This window comes from Zerene cesonia, chromosome 1, assembly GCF_012273895.1.
Source record: "Zerene cesonia ecotype Mississippi chromosome 1, Zerene_cesonia_1.1, whole genome shotgun sequence".
Taxonomy (NCBI): Eukaryota; Metazoa; Arthropoda; class Insecta; order Lepidoptera; family Pieridae; genus Zerene; species Zerene cesonia.
This window is the reverse complement of record NC_052102.1, coordinates 4,864,633-4,881,817: the sequence shown is the minus strand read 5'-3', so window position 1 is coordinate 4,881,817 and position 17,185 is coordinate 4,864,633. Positions and strand designations below refer to the sequence as shown.

The following is a 17,185-nucleotide window of genomic DNA, read 5'->3' as shown; positions in this document are numbered from 1 at the left end:
TTTATTTTCAAATGCTTTGGGATTTTGCAATGGTACCAATCCGAGTTGTCTAATTTTTAATACTTTTCTGGGTCTATTGTGACTTGTCCCGATATCATACTTGCTACGTTATATTCTGCGAAAGCCCAAATTATTACATACGGTGATGAATCGAATTCTAGTTCTGCTGTTTACTTACATGGACCGCGGCGATATTCTCTACCATTGTTTCCTGCCTTGAACGGTCAGGTGTGTTATGTGATTACTGTCCGAATCCATAATCTAAAATTTTGCCACCAAACTTTGACGACAGACGGCTTTGAAACCAAGGCAGCCGTGTAATGGACACAATGCGTTTGCTCAAATGAGCAATTATTTTCATCATAAAGTTTAATTTATGCTTGATGTTCAATCGTTTAACTTGGCATGATAGTTTACCATAAATAACAGAATAATAAAATGTATTTTTGACAGACGTCTCCTAAACAAAATGGCCACCGCAGGCTGCCAAAATCTACCCGTGCCCATTGTAGAACCCTATATGACGATCTTGGAAAGCGATACTTCCATTGTATGTGTTATATTCCCAGTAAATCGTTTTCCACCGGCCAAAGAAAGTATTAGAGCGCATTCAATGTATTGCAATATTGAACATAACTCTATCTAACATTGCGATGCGACTAGAATTTAGGAATGTAGTTATGGCCGTGGACACAATTTGCACACGAGGCATGATTGTTTCCGCGGCGAATACCACGTGATAGGCGTAAAACTCGAATGTAATGGCAGTCCAACACGTTCCGATCCCAAATTGTTTACTAACTACCCTCACGCCTACATGCATTTGTAGATTAAACTTGTAACAATTTAATTAGGTTAGCTGTCCGTTTATAACTTGATATATCCTTCTTTGATTGTTTGTTCATTTGGCCTTGTTAAGTTTAAACTTTTGAATGTGTTTGTTTTTAATTATGACACATTTTGAAGTACTTTATTTTAATCCTATTTTTGCATTCAATAAGCATTTTTTATAATGTCCATCGCTATAATAATTACAAAATTAATTTATAAATTCTTCTTTACGTCAACATTTCTATTTTAATATTCATAAACCATACCGATATTAAAAAGCAGTTCAGAGAGGCAATCAATTTATTATAAAATATTACATTTTGTGTTCGTTTTATAAATATTTATATCAAAATGTTTTTCTTAAAATGAGTTTTAATTTTCCCCTAGATTCAAGCCACGTCTGAAACACTCCGTATAATCTTGATTTATACGTAAACTAAATCCGTCCATTAATGTTCCGTCCTAAATTCCAAAAGTATCTTATTTCAATTTAATTGCAGCCGATCTGTGGGTTCATATGTTGAACTTCAACAAAATTATGCTCATTTTCGTCGGCTACTGTAAACTTTAGTGTACATGTGAACTTGGATACTAAATTTGTTAGTATAACATTTTAATTGCACAGGCTAATGCTCTATTGAAATCTGGGCTAGAACTAGTTTTCTCATACATATTATAATTTGGGTGCTATAACATACTACACTAAACTTTCCAATGCAAATATTAGTGATGATTTGTGTGCACAATTCAACTCAGTAATGAGACATGTAATCAGCAAAGTGCGTTACCTAATACATGTTTGTCCATAGTAATTTGCAAGGAAATGTGTGTTTACTGGGATTGCTTTTGTCGGTGCGACAATATTATTAATATTAATGCAATATATACGAATGTATTCGTACTCGTTTAACACTTCTAAAGTCATGAATTATTCACAAAAAAAGTAAGTTGGTTCGCTGTTATAAACAACCAGAAACAAGTATGAATAATGTACGTCTATATAATATTTTAGGGTACCTGTGAATACTGAAAGAAATAAACATAAAAATAAATGTATGACATAAATATATAGCAGTAATGAATAACGATTTACATAAGTTGTAATTTTACCTACAGTCGTACTAAGGTTTCATGTGCTTATTGCACATACTCTTTAACGGTTAATTAATTCTCAATCAAGGTCATTATGAGTCCTTATTATATATTTTAATAAAGAATGCAAACATTAACAACAGGAAAGGCTTAAAGTTTAAAAGCGAAAGTTGGAAATTGACAATTTCATTTCAGCAAAGCTTCACTATCGTCCTACAGAAAAGGTATGTGAGATACAATAAAAACTAATGATGCGTACGGAAGCTCGATTGTAATGAAGCTCCTTTCCCTGTAGGTACATCTCCACACGGCTCATTAATCCAGTTCCCCGAAAATGAACCAACGAGTAGTTGATGCAAACGCAATGAGCCGATCATATTTAAATTTTCTCAATGGCACAAGCCTAATGTACATAAATCAAAGAAACCTTCCTTCACACTTCCCCTTGAATTTAAATGGGTTCCCATGCACTATCTGCTGATTTACGGCCTACTTTAGGAATGGTTTTTCTTTGATTTATTTCGCGACCCGCACGGAGCTTATTGGGACACGTCCGATATTTATAACATTCCCAGAGATCGCAACTCAATTAGCAAAAGGAAGGATACGTGTATATCTTCGGACAAATTATGGTAATCGCATTCGCTGGTCCGTTTTAACGGCGATACATACGGCTTTCTACGCGAATTGCGACTTATTTAAACGGCTATTAACAGCTCTCTGTGAAACGTGAAGAGATTTACGTGGAAACCCTTGCATTACACAGGTGATTTCATTCATTATTCTTCATTTGAGCGAACTTAATTATTTCAATTAAGACCTTCACAAACATTTTTGGGATAATTGTGAGTTCATGATCTCACAAACCTTACGTTTTCAAATTGTTCATTTAATATTACGTCTTATATGAAATAAATAATAATAATAACACATTAGCATAATCATACTTTATTGTTTATTTGCTGTCAGAACATGTCCAAGATCCTTTTTCAAAATAATTAAGTTCATATTGTTATAACTATAAATAAATACGTGTTATAATTTACCTAAATCCACTATGTCAATTATCAAGAAATAGAACGTGCTTTTTCATAAATATTGTCTAGCGGAGCTAGGATATCATTTTCTTCTATGCTTTGTCATGCAAAGGCTTTTATGCAGGTTTCCACACGAATCGAACCACACACAGGTAAAGCGCCAAATGAGCAGATGAAAATGATATAATATCAGAGAGTTGAATAATTCTAAAATATATAATGTGTTTATTAAGTTACTGGGTAAATATGTAGCTTCATAATGGCAAAATAATTTTAAATGCGATCGATTAGGAATTTTTTATTATACTATATAAAGTGGAGTCATTAAAATCGAAGTCGGCGCAGAACATAACAAACGCCCAAATATCCGGATGTATTTGCGGAATATCGTGCAAGAGCTTGAAACCGAGTTGCACGAGGGGCTTCGCAAATAGTGGCATATCTCTGTAATATCTCTCGTCTGTGAAACGGTCTATAAAATCTAAATAAACATTTTGCGGTCAGTTGAAAACTGAGCAATTCAAAAAATTCGCGAGTGAGTTTAGTGTTCCTGCGCGAATTCATCACTTATGTAACGACATGAAAACATCGGTGTATGTTACCCCAAAGCTCCTGGCTCGTGGCCAACTAACTGTTATTTTGACTATTTGGCAAAAAGCTGCTTTGTAAAACGTTTAAATCAACAGGTCAAAATAAATCGGAATTCAACGTAATGTTACACAAATTTGCGTGCTTCACTCAATCAAAATATTATGAGTTGGATCTAGGGTCTCGTTTTGGGAAATATGAGCCTAAAACAACGAATTAATATTCTCCTTGAACCTTGGATTAAATAAACTGTTATGGCGCTTTGTCTTATCTTGATTTTGGGTTTAGTTTACGTTATGCCATGTATTTTATATATGGAATCCTAGTCCAAGACCTTTGCGTTGGGTCGCTAATGGCCACTATTATAAAGGTAGGTATAAAGTGTGGATTACATGTGAAATTGATGGTTGGGAATCTATCATTAGAATCCGTGTAGTTAATGTATACTTCGCTTTCTAATTAATCATACAAAACTCACATAGTAACTTGATCAAATTGATCCATACATAATTATATATATTCGCTCTCAAAAATCTCATATAAATCCATTTCGTTCCTTAACCTACATCACACATCCCGAATATACAATATAAATACAATAATATGCAAAAGTACTATAAAAATATTTTTAGTACTTTTGAAACAATATCCTTTTTTTTAGAAACACGAAAATGGAACTCACACAGGCTTTTTTTAATAACAGAAATAATGAAGTTTGATTAAATAAAAACGTTAAAGAACTGAGTTTTTCAAAACATTATATGAAAACAAAACGTCGTAAATTGCAAAGAACGAAAGAATTATTTAACAGAAACTAACGAACCATATTGGGTCCGTCAGCCAACATCCGCTTCCAAAATAGCTCCCCTGACTCAGCGGCGTACTCCATAACAAAGCCAGGAAACACTTATTTTTACTCTTTCATATCCCACTTTGCCAAGTTGACAATAAAGCAACCGCTTATTACTGCTGTGCGAGCAGAAATGCTACAACGGCTGTTTTTTATTGTTTTGGAAATATGATTATAGGTCTGACAAATATTTTTATAAGATATCTTATAGATAAATGATAGGCAACAATGGGTATATTTTTTATATGAAAATCTATCGATTTTTGGTATCGGGTATCTAAAACTCAATGTGTATTAAATGTATGCGTGGCTGGGTTAAATATCGAGGTTATGAAACTCATGAAATATAGATAGTTTGTTGGATTAATGTTAACTCCTTTGTTTCCATCAAATGTTACTTAGTATTAATGGCATACTGAATTATGCGTGGAGATTGGGTGATTTCGCTAACTATGTTAAGTCCAGTATTAGCATGAAAACACAATATTTCATCGATGCCAGCATGTTTATATCCTTCGTAAGCCACTATACTTCTAATAACCTTATTATTCTGGATTATTCTGGTGGATATTTCAGCTTTTCCCTTCAGAAAAGTAATAAAGTGTAATATGAGATTTAGTTAACAGACAATAGCATTATAATCGTGAAAGTCGCTATTGTCATTTTTAAAGACATTATTCTTTGTTACTTTCACTAACTTAATATGAAGGTAGGGCAATAAAAAGCTTCACAAATTCATTACATAAGATACGTTTTCATTTTTCTTTCATTCCGGATTTCAGTAAAAAATACGGTCGTTAAACAATACTAGTATGTATAAAACTTCCCGTTGTATTGCAGTTTGAACACAACAGAAACTAAACTTACTTCGGGAACGTTGAAACTATTTATCTTATTTTGCGGTAACGCTGGGCAAACAGAAAAAATAACGGTATTTTGAAATATCTCTCTAGTTCAAAATGATTTTCGATTTGTTTTTTTCGAAATATATTATACACTTATACATTTTTTTTACTTATATAAGAAATAATTAGATACATCTCTATGTGGCTGTTATTTCTTAATTTGCTGTAGGTAAGTGCTGTATCCTATATAAGTTATCAGAATTTTGATTTTTTAACATAACGAAACTGATATATAATGTAATTCATGTGTATAAGGAATCACTAAAGTGGAGCTTGAAAAGAAGTGTGATTTACAGCGAGGACCACCGCTCGTGCATTATTGAAAACGTGCCTTGTTGAAAGAAAAATCGCGTTTTGACGTCCCCTATTAGATTTACGACTTTCATTCATTCCACTTTAATAAATGGCAATTAGACTCATCATTCATGAGCTTCTTTACTCGGTTATATCAGATTTCGATCTGACAATATTAATAATTATTAAATTCTCTTTGTATGCAACGATGATGAAGAACTGCTGGAGCCAATTAACAAATACCTATTATTGTGCTTCAGAAGTATTATTGAAAAAGAAAGCACATTGTAAATAAATACATATTGATGATACATGTTTAACGCTATTATTACATACATAAACGTTTATTAATTAATCAACTACTATATGATATAGATATCATCCAATAAATCATTTGTCCGCATAATATGATAAATGCCTGCTGCTAACATTGATTTAAGATAACGGAAAGTCGAAAGCGATTGGTCGGGGACTCTAACAAAAGAGGCCTTGTTCACCCATTAGTGCTATCATTAGGCTGCCTCGTTGGAAGTGCACTCACACTTATATAGCCACTTCACGGGAAGTCGTGTTATCATTATAGAAGCCACTAACATCTATGCACTTTATTGATCACATTTTAATGGTATAACCATAAGCATTCGAGCGTATTCACTCAATCGCTTACTTGAAAGCTATTTTCCTTCAATGTTTCTGAGATCTTCAAGCTTCTAGATCTTGTACAACCTACTCGCTTTAAGTTTCTGCTGTGCTTACGTCAACGCCTCGAAAAGGAACTAAAGTCATAAATAACAATTTATTCCGGACGAAAACTTTATTCACAAAAGTCTTAAACTATACGCTCCGTTGTGGTTGTGCTAAGCGAAATGAAATTCAACTGAAGGGAGGCACGAGGGTGTGCTTCTTTATAAAAGCCAAATGCCAATTAATCTGAGAATACAGTATTCATTCATTACCAACCGTGCGTTGACAATAAGTCGCTGCGTATACATTAACGCTACTTCGTACATACATTCCGTACGCAATCATATTAACTTTATTACACCCATCAGGGTCTTGAGTTAAATGGTAGGATATAAAATTTGCATAACGTATTTAAAATTACATTAGATTTGGGAGACGTCACTTAAGCTCTTTGTTACTTACAAATCTCATTAGAATGAAAATTTAATTACCTTCTTCAATTTGTCGTTTGACTGTTTATAAAACTTAATTCTGTTCTATTATTTATATTTATAATCGCTATATATACATGCTGGTTTGTGAGACAATACCGTTCATAATCGCCGAGATCCTATCATTATTATAGGTAATCATTGGCCAAATCCAGACCCTTCATACGTGCCGGACCTTATCTAGAAATGCCGAACATTTCTAGTAATGGAATTCCGATTACTATTTAAGCAAGATACACGGAAAATGTGTGGTCCCGATCATTACTAACCGCCGAAAGTCACCTTCTAATTTTCAAACTCCAATAGGATAACTTTGTTGAAGTAATCAGAACGAATGAATTATTTTCCCCTTTTTGTAACCTACCCATTATCATATTTGCTAAATCATTTTCCCTAAATAATTTATTTCCTTATGGTATCTGAAAGTAGATAAAGTAAAAGCAAAATATATAGTTGTATAGATATTTAGTGTACACTTTACAGGAAGAAAACAACAATTTGGATATGTGTTATAATAAAAAAATTATATAAATTAATATATCCTATATATATATATATATATATCCAAATTAATATATATGTAATATATATACACAGTCTAACCAGGCGCAGATACAATCCCAACGATCATATTACTTCTGACAGTTCAGTCGTAAATCTGAAAAGAATTCAATTTTTCAATACCCCACTCAATACGAGAATGTAGGTACTCACGTCGTTTAAAGAAAGCGCTATAATATTTCAAACCGATTTTGTGCGCTGAAGCGTTAAGTTTTTCAGGTTATTTAAGGATCTCGTATACTTAAGATTTCTTCTCATATTTTCAGTATTGAGAGTTTTGTGAATGCCAATGTTTATGATAAATGGTAGTCTTAAATAAAGTCTCGCTCTAAGTAAAGTCTTACTGCATAGCAATTTGGTATCGTATCACAATTCATGATTTTTATGTCTATATTGAGGGCGATGATAAATTCCTTTTGAGGTGCATATACATTATCAATAAATACTTTTCTTTCGTCACGTTAACCTCAAAACTTTTGTTACAGCATCGCGTATTCGATACGAGATTACGAGCGGGAACATAGGCGGTGCCTTCGCCGTCAAGAACATGACCGGCGCTATCTATGTGGCAGGGGCGCTCGACTATGAAACTAGGAAAAGGGTGAGTAACGGAAAGTCTTCAATTTGCATAGTAATTTATTGTTTTTCAATACAAATATTTATTTCAAAGTGTAGATCGCAGATGCGCTATAAATTTAAAGCGTATAAATGAAATAGTTATTACAAATATATAAATATTAGGTACATTTGTAAACAAATCATTGAAATAATACAGTACAGGATTGGCATAAAAATGCCGTTCAAATGCGCCTCGCATTCATCAAGTTCCGTTAAACAAATTAAAAATTATCCAACAAACGCTAAGAACTAATTTTGCAGTGAACTGAGCGGGTTAAATTGCGAAACAAAGTGTTTGCCCGTGGGCAAGGTACGTCCAAAGTAGCACGGCGGGCGGGTCGTGCTCAGCAATACCCAGCTATCATAAGAACCCTCTTTGTTATCCCAGAGGAAGTTTCGTCGAACTTTCAGCGAGATAAATAATTTAATCTTTAATACCCATTTAAGCAAGCCGGCTCTGAGCTACTACCAAAGGCCGGATTGCTATTAAATTGCAGATCCTCACAGAGCTTAAATGGATGTAAACCATTTTATTTTCCAGGCTTCTTTTCGCTTTTATCCCGCTTGAAATACAAAATAAATGTCTACAATTTTGTTGGTCGCGATAATATCCATTTTTCGCAGCAGGTGTAATGATAAATGAGAGATATAAACTTATTATTCCAAATAATTGAAATAAAAATATTCAGACAAATATACACTAGGTACATGATAGAAATCATTATATTTAAATCGATTTAATTGATATCAGCGTGCATTAACATTTAATGTACTCAAATATTAACGAGTTGCTATTGTGTCTGAATATTATGAAGTATCTGTATCTGTATCTGTTTTTATTTTCATATGTATTAAAATAATATAGCTTTATGTAGACTTCAAAGTATTTTATAACAGGAAATGGTAGACGACGACAGTTGTAACTTTTGAAACGCGTGAGATGACTTTTGAAACAAACATTTCCTACAGTGCCGAGGAAATTACTGAGAGACACTGACAGATGATACCAATAACTTGCCCGGGCCCAACCACAATGCTTGCACAACCACTCTTTCGCTTAAACATAACGTGTCCGGAGTACTAAACATTTAATAAGGCGAATCACTACCAAATATCGACTTGTATATTTCGTTTTATTGAATTCTACATTTAAAATTTTCTTTCTAAAAATTTCTTTGCATAATTTCTTGACAGAAAAAAGTTATAATTGCCAGCAACTGAACATGTTAACGTAACTTATGAATCACAAGAAAATTCTAAGTAATCAAACCTCTGTGGAGCGTTTTTGGAGTTCCTTTTACGTAATTTTACTCAGATAAACTTTTTTAATTACTTCGTTAATCATAATTAAGATTAGTCATTATGAAAGTTAAATAAGATTTAATTATATATATAAACCTAACATAATATTTAAAGTTGAAATGCTTTTAAGTCATATTTTCAACTAAGAATACTATGATATTGTTAATAACAAATTTCACTTATATCCGCCCAAATAAACGTGGATAGTACGAGCTGAAGTTAGCTGCGTCAGACAACCTGAAGGAAAACTACACCACGGTTGTGATTCATGTGAAGGATGTCAACGATAATCCTCCCGTGTTCGAGAGACCCACATATCGAACCCAAATCACAGAAGAAGACGACCGCAATCTCCCCAAGCGTGTGTTACAGGTCCGCTTAGTGACGATAGAGGGCCTCATTCGATTCTTTATAGCACCTTTCATCATTATTTCGCAACGTTAAGCTTGAAAAAGAATCGTGTGAGGTTATATTTCTGATGCGTGGGTTGACATAGATGTTTGTTCGTTTTGCATGGCATGAATTTTTCGAAATCTTACTTTTTGTTGTAGTATCGTTGGACAGCTAGTGTGCTCTTTTTTTAAGCAATTGCATCCACGCAATTTTTTCATGTGCAAACAACAAAGCGTCCTCGAATTGCGTTGCAGCGTTTATTATGCTCTGTTTTTGTATTCCTTGGTTGTAAAATCCACTACAAGCATAAACATTTTATAAAAGAAAATGTGAAAATACCTACTCTTTTTCGCTGAAACATAAGCGCTTGATATTGAAATTACCATCGGACTATATTGGATCGAACGCGACAATTCCGCCATATCTAGTGATATTCATTGAGCCGCGTGATATTCTCTTTTGCTATAAAGAGTTTTAACAATCGCTTTGATTCCACTCACCATTCCCCACACGCTCGACAGCCGTACTTATTAAATACATTGGAGTTCAATGTTACATTTAAAATTGCGTAACTTGATATCCTTATCGACAAATGCGTTACACATTTTGTCAACTTAAAATGTGTGTGTTTTTTTATCAAACCATTTTTTGTTTGTTAATCATTAGGAATCTAATTATGTTATTTAGTAAAGGTTTGATTAAACAGCTACCAATTTCTGATAAGAAATCAAAGAAGAATTGTTAATTAAATCCAAAATATTAAACAGACAAAGAACAAGAACATTATATTAATCTCTTTATGAGTAAAACACATGATTAATCAATATACTACAGAGTTTTAATACGAACTCTAACTTCGATGTTTGCTAGCATCAATATTCAAAAGCAAAGTTTAGCATTCATGCTCTAGTGTACTCCTCTGTTTGACTTAAATATTTTAACTTATACGGTAAATTAGCATGTTTATGTATGTAACATACCCTTTGTTTTATTACATTGGAAAAACATTGTACTTGAATTACATTTAGTATGTACCATGTTAAATAAATAATAGCGATTAATAACGCGTTTTAAGGACGCTCGCGTAATCAACATTCGATTATCAAGGATTCCATACGAATATTTTTAAACCCCACATCAATATTCGAACGAGACGTACAATTAAATAATTTCAATAAGCTTGCAATAGAATACAAATTGATACTAATTGACTATTAAAATATTCATATCGAATTTTGTATTTTTTTAAGACTGATACAATTCTCAAACATCGAAACCAAATGTATAGCGTAATTCTTTCAATTTGAAAAATCTCACATGAACGAGCATCGAAAACACCGGAAAATATTTCGAAATACAATTTTTGTGATGAAATGAAAAACCATTGCTAAACCGAAAATTCGGGGTACCTCATATTATTATGTCTTCCACATATGAAGTAAACGAATACTGGTTTAGATAAGAAAAGAAGAAATGATAAACAATCATTTCTTCAACACACATGGATACACACACAACAGCGCACTTTAAACACGAAAAATGAAAAATATTAGTTTTGCATGAGCATGTTGGCTAATGTGTGCGTGTGCGCAGTACGAGTTGACGCTGGTGGCGTCCGACGGCCGCAACGAGAACTCGACGCGCGTGGTGGTCCACGTCCTAGATATCAACGACCTTCCGCCACGGTTCACCCGCAGTGCCTATGTTACCCAGGCCCTCGAGGAAACCGGACCCTACCCCCACTCCCTTATACAGGTTTTGTTTTATTTTATTTTTGTATTTCGCAGAGTTACTGATAGTTCATTGAGAGAATAGATCTGGAATTCAATTAAATCTATCTGTACCTACACCTGGTTATAAATCTAAATAATTAAGATACTTGTAAATAAAATGCACAATCATAAAAAACAATTAACAAATGCACAAATAAAATGTTAAGAAACGCTTTAAAATATTTACATTTCTCTTAAGATATAAGAAAAAAATCAGACTGTTGTATGTTGAATGCAATTTCATGTACATATCAAATAACCGAGAAAAGTCTCTGCGAAATATTTTATTTCTGTGACACTTGTCATCAAACTTTAAGTTTTTTATTTTTTCATTATTTTGAAATTATTATTTGTAGCCTGAAATACAGCTGTTACCTAAAATTAATCCATAGCAGCGACACATTAATATAATTTTTATTTTTTATTTATAATTCATTCCCCTTCCATATCTGTTATACTAAAGAAATCTTGCTCTATTATAGCTTGCGGGGATTTATGGATTCCTAACTGTAACTTTATTTTCACTTTTCCTTTAGATTGTAAGTGCATTAGAAGTAATATACGGTATACTTTATTTTAACCTGTAAAAAGTATCTTTTAAATAGAAGAAAAAGACTTATAATGGGTGAATGCGGTAAGTATGCACAAAATTGCGTGGATTGGTGCTTCATTGTGTAGTTAGAAAGTTTCTTTTATTTTATTTCAATGTCTTTGATGCATGATTTATGTAGAAAGCATCTACTTCAATTTTGAAGTCGACTGAAACTCAGCCTTTGTTTATCTCGTTTATTTAATTAACAGCGTTTGCGAGTATCTTTTAAAACTCTTTCTTGAAAATGAAACGAATCAGTGAACTGAGATTAAATATTTCATGAAAGAAACTTTTAAATAAATTTAACTATAGAAATGAAAATGGAATTACAATCGTGAAAGGTTTCGGTTTTTGGAATGTGACCTTTACTTGTTAAAGAATAATAATGAATTGATGTTAAGAAGCCCTCAAAAATATTTTTGTCTTCATAATTGCAAATATCTGTCTATTTTCACACTCACTTGAGTGTCAGACCTTTTTATATTTTAGCGAGATTCACAAATGATCCGCGTAATTACGCTAACGTCGACCCTCGTCATTTCTCTGGCTCTAGCTAGTCCGACATAATTGGAGAGTCGGACACCGGATCCCATACATTTAACGGCAATATTCGGCCAATGTACTTAATGGATCCTTAATTGATAATTATCTTGATTGCAAATAGATATAACAAAGCGTAATATTGTTTTCCACATTCAATTTGCTGCAAAATAAATTTGTCAGAAGAAATGTTTTGCAGACATTGAGTAATTTAGTAAAGTGTTGCGCCTTTCTTAATTAAATCTATTTAATATCTTAAGTGAATAATCTTATTTGCCTAATCATTAACAGTTGTTAAACAAATTATTACTAGTTTTTATCTCTATATTTTGTAAAGTAATATAAGTAAACGAAATAAATATTGCTTTAGTTTCAGTATATGAAATTGATTGTCACGATTTAGATCAACGTAAGGATAACTCACACCGTAAATTATTTCCACTCAAACAGGTTACTGCAACTGATGGGGATAAGGATAGACAGCAAAATATAGTATATTTCCTAACGGGACAAGGAATTGATCCGGATAATCCTTCTAATAGTAAATTTGACATTAATAGAACAACAGGAGAAATATTTGTTTTGAAGGTAAATTTTGTTGAATATGCAATTTACTTGAATATGAATTTTCTAAAAAAACAAATTCTTGTATCACTAATAATTAAGATAAATTGAAATACATTTAAGCTTTTACTTGCAGCCTTTAGATCGTGATCAACCTAATGGACGACCTCAATGGAGATTTACTGTTTTCGCTCAAGATGAAGGAGGCGAAGGGCTAGTCGGCTACGCAGATGTTCAAGTTAATCTTAAAGATATTAATGATAATGCACCCATTTTCCCTCAAGGCGTTTATTTCGGTAATGTCACTGAAAATGGAACGGCTGGAATGGTTGTTATGACTATGACAGCTATTGATTATGATGATCCCGCTGAAAGTAATAACGCAAAACTGTGGTATTCTATTGAAAAAAATGTAATTGAAGAAGAAACTGGTTCTCCAATATTTGAAATTGAACCAGAAACGGGTGTGATTAAAACAGCTGTATGTTGCTTAGATCGAGAAAGGACACCAGATTATTCAATACAAATTGTTGCATCAGACGGTGGGGGGTTGAAAGGTACTGGAACGGCGTCAATACGTGTAAAAGACATAAACGATATGCCTCCGCAATTTACAAAAGATGAATGGTTTACAGAAGTTGATGAAACCGATGGCACAAACCTTCCCGAAATGCCTATTTTGACTGTTACTGTACATGACGAAGACGAGACAAATAAATTTCAATATAAAGTTATTGAAAACAGTGGATATGGCGCTGATAAGTTTACTATGGTTAGGAATAACGACGGTACCGGGTCTTTAAAAATCGTACAACCTTTGGACTATGAAGATCAATTACAAAGTAATGGATTCAGATTCAGAATACAAGTAAACGATAAAGGTGAAGATAACGACAACGATAAATATCATGTAGCTTATTCATGGGTGGTTGTTAAATTGAGGGATATTAATGACAATAAGCCACAATTTGAAAGAGCAAACATTGAAGTGTCAGTGTATGAAAATGCTGAAGTTGGTAAAAGTTTAGAAACATTTAAAGCAACTGATCCAGATCAAGGTGGTAAAAGTAAAGTATCTTATGCAATCGATAGATCGTCAGATAGAAAACGACAATTTTCTATTAATCAAGAAGGAACAGTAAGCATACAACGCTCGTTGGATAGAGAAGACACACCTCGACATCAAGTTAAAATATTAGCCATTGACGACGGGTTACCGCCACGAACGGCTACAGCCACATTAACCGTTATCGTCCAAGATATTAACGATAACGCACCAACATTTTTGAAGGATTATAGACCTGTTTTGACTGAACACATAACTCCTAAAAAAGTAGCTGAAATTTTGGCTACAGACGATGACGATCGATCTAAAAGTAATGGTCCACCATTCCAATTCCGATTAGATCCAGGTGCTGATGATATTATAAGGGCTTCCTTTAAAGTAGAACAAGATCAAAAGGGTGCCAACGGCGATGGTATGGCAATTGTATCTTCATTAAGATCTTTCGATAGAGAGCAACAAAAAGAGTATCTTATTCCTATTATTATTAAAGACCATGGAAACCCAGCTATGACTGGAACCAGCACCTTGACCGTTGTAATTGGTGATGTAAATGACAACAAAATGCAACCCGGATCTAAGGAAATTCTTGTTTACAATTATCAAGGTCAAGCTCCTGATACTGAAATTGGACGCGTTTATGTGTATGATCTTGACGATTGGGATCTACCAGATAAAAAATTCTTTTGGGAAAGCTCTGAACATCCGAACTTTACACTTAATGAAGAAACTGGAATGATACAAATGAAACATAAAACAAGAGAAGGCAGATATCATTTAAAATTCAAAGTGTACGATCGAAAACATACACAAACTGACGTACCTGCAAACGTTACTGTATACGTAAAAGAAATATCTCACGATGCAATAATAAATTCGGGCTCAATACGAATATCAGGTATATCAGACGAAGATTTTATACGAGTTTGGAATTATAAGACGTTAAGTGTATCTCGAAGTAAATTAGACATTTTTAAGGATAAATTAGCCGATTTACTTAATACTGAACGAGAGAACATTGACATTTTTAGTGTCCAATTAAGAAAGAAGCATCCACCGGTGACAGACATTCGTTTCGCAGCACATGGTGCTCACTACTATAAACCAATCCGGCTCAACGGAATAGTTTTAATGCATAGAGAAGAAATTGAAAGAGCAGTAGGAATAAACATTACGATGGTTGGAATTGATGAATGTCTTTATGAAAATCATGCCTGTGAAGGATCTTGTACCAATGTGTTAGATATTAGTAATTTACCTTACATGGTCAACGCAAATAAAACAGCTCTTGTGGGTGTACGCGTTGATGTTATTGCAGAGTGCACATGTGGTGCCAGAAACTTCACGCAAGCAGAAACATGTCGTAACTCTCCTTGCTATAATGGAGGAAGATGTATAGAAGGAAAATATGGACTAACATGTTCTTGCCCTCCGGGTTACACTGGTCCTCGATGTCAACAAACGTCTCGAAGCTTTAGAGGTACTGGATGGGCGTGGTATCCTTCACTTGAAATGTGTGATAGTTCCCATTTAAGTTTTGAATTCATTACTAGAAAATCTGAAGGTGTTTTGATATATAATGGCCCGATTGTACCTCCTGAACCTGAAGAAATAATGGTATCTGATTTTATATCTGTTGAATTAGAAAGGGGCAATCCTCGTTTACTTATCGATTTTGGTTCCGGCACGTTAGAACTGAGAGTTAAAACTAAAAAACCATTAGATGACGGTGAATGGCATCGGCTGGATATATTCTGGGACACTGAGAATGTAAGGATGATAGTTGATTACTGTAAATCTGCTGATATACAGGAAATGGAAGATGGCACACCCCCAGAGTTCGATGATTCCACTTGTCAAGCTACTGGAACAATTCCACCATTTAATGAATACTTGAATGTAAACGCACCATTACAAGTTGGTGGTTTATACATAGAACACTTTGATCCAACCCACTATCATTGGCAATATATGCCTATTGGTAAAGGTTTTGATGGATGTATCAGAAATCTGATTCACAATAGTAAATTATACGATTTAGCACATCCTGGATTATCTAGAAACTCAGTTGCTGGCTGCCCTCAAACTGAAGAGATTTGTAATCAAGCCGACACTACATCCAGATGTTGGGAGCACGGTACATGTGTTGGTAGCTTTTCAGAAGCTAGATGTCAATGTCAACCTGGTTGGACTGGACCATCATGTAACTTACCCACAACGCCTACTAGCTTTAGACCTCAAAGTTATGTAAAGTTTGCTCTTAGTTTTGAACCAGATCGATTTAGCACACAAATTCAACTTCGATTCCGAACTAGAGAACCTCATGGAGAACTGTTCAGAGTAAGTGACCAACATAACCGAGAATATGGTATACTTGAAGTTAAAGAATCACGTTTACACTTTAGATACAATTTGAACTCCTTACGAACTGAAGAACGTGATGTATGGCTAAATTCTGTTGCTGTAGACGATGGTCAGTGGCACATAGCTAGAGTTAGCAGGTATGGTAGTGCTGCGACTTTGGAAATAGATGGAGGTGAAGGTCGTCGATACAATGAGACATTCACTTTTGAAGGCCACCAATGGCTCTTGGTAGATAAACAAGAAGGAGTTTATGCTGGAGGTAAAGCTGAATATACTGGTGTAAGGACATTTGAAGTATATGCTGATTTCCAAAAAGGTTGTTTAGATGACATACGTCTGGAGGGGAAGCACCTACCACTTCCTCCGGCTATGAATGGCACTCAGTGGGGACAAGCTACGATGGCAAGAAATTTGGACCGTAACTGTCCTTCCAACAGTCCTTGCATCAACGTGCACTGCACAGAACCCTTTGTCTGTGTGGATCTCTGGAACGAATATGAATGCACGTAAGTATTACTTATTCATTGAATCAAAATAAAGGAATATTATATTTTACAAACAAATTTATTTTTACCTTTTTAATTCAAAATATACTTTTGATATAATAATCATTTATATACAACTAAATGTTTCTTTTCTTTAAT

General features: G+C 33.9%; 1 protein-coding gene across 3 annotated transcripts in view; it reads left to right on the top strand.

The window, feature by feature from the left end:
- The window catches only part of LOC119828250 (neural-cadherin-like), a 115,322-nt gene that overhangs the window by 89,894 nt on the left and 8,243 nt on the right, over nucleotides 1-17,185 (top strand). For all 3 annotated transcript variants that reach the window (XM_038350359.1, XM_038350367.1, XM_038350375.1), the window contains 4 exons: nucleotides 7,819-7,934; nucleotides 9,461-9,625; nucleotides 13,001-13,138; nucleotides 13,251-17,047. In XM_038350359.1, the coding sequence (XP_038206287.1) occupies nucleotides 7,819-7,934; nucleotides 9,461-9,625; nucleotides 13,001-13,138; nucleotides 13,251-17,047 (4,216 nt within the window). The remainder of the gene's footprint in view (nucleotides 1-7,818; nucleotides 7,935-9,460; nucleotides 9,626-13,000; nucleotides 13,139-13,250; nucleotides 17,048-17,185) is intronic.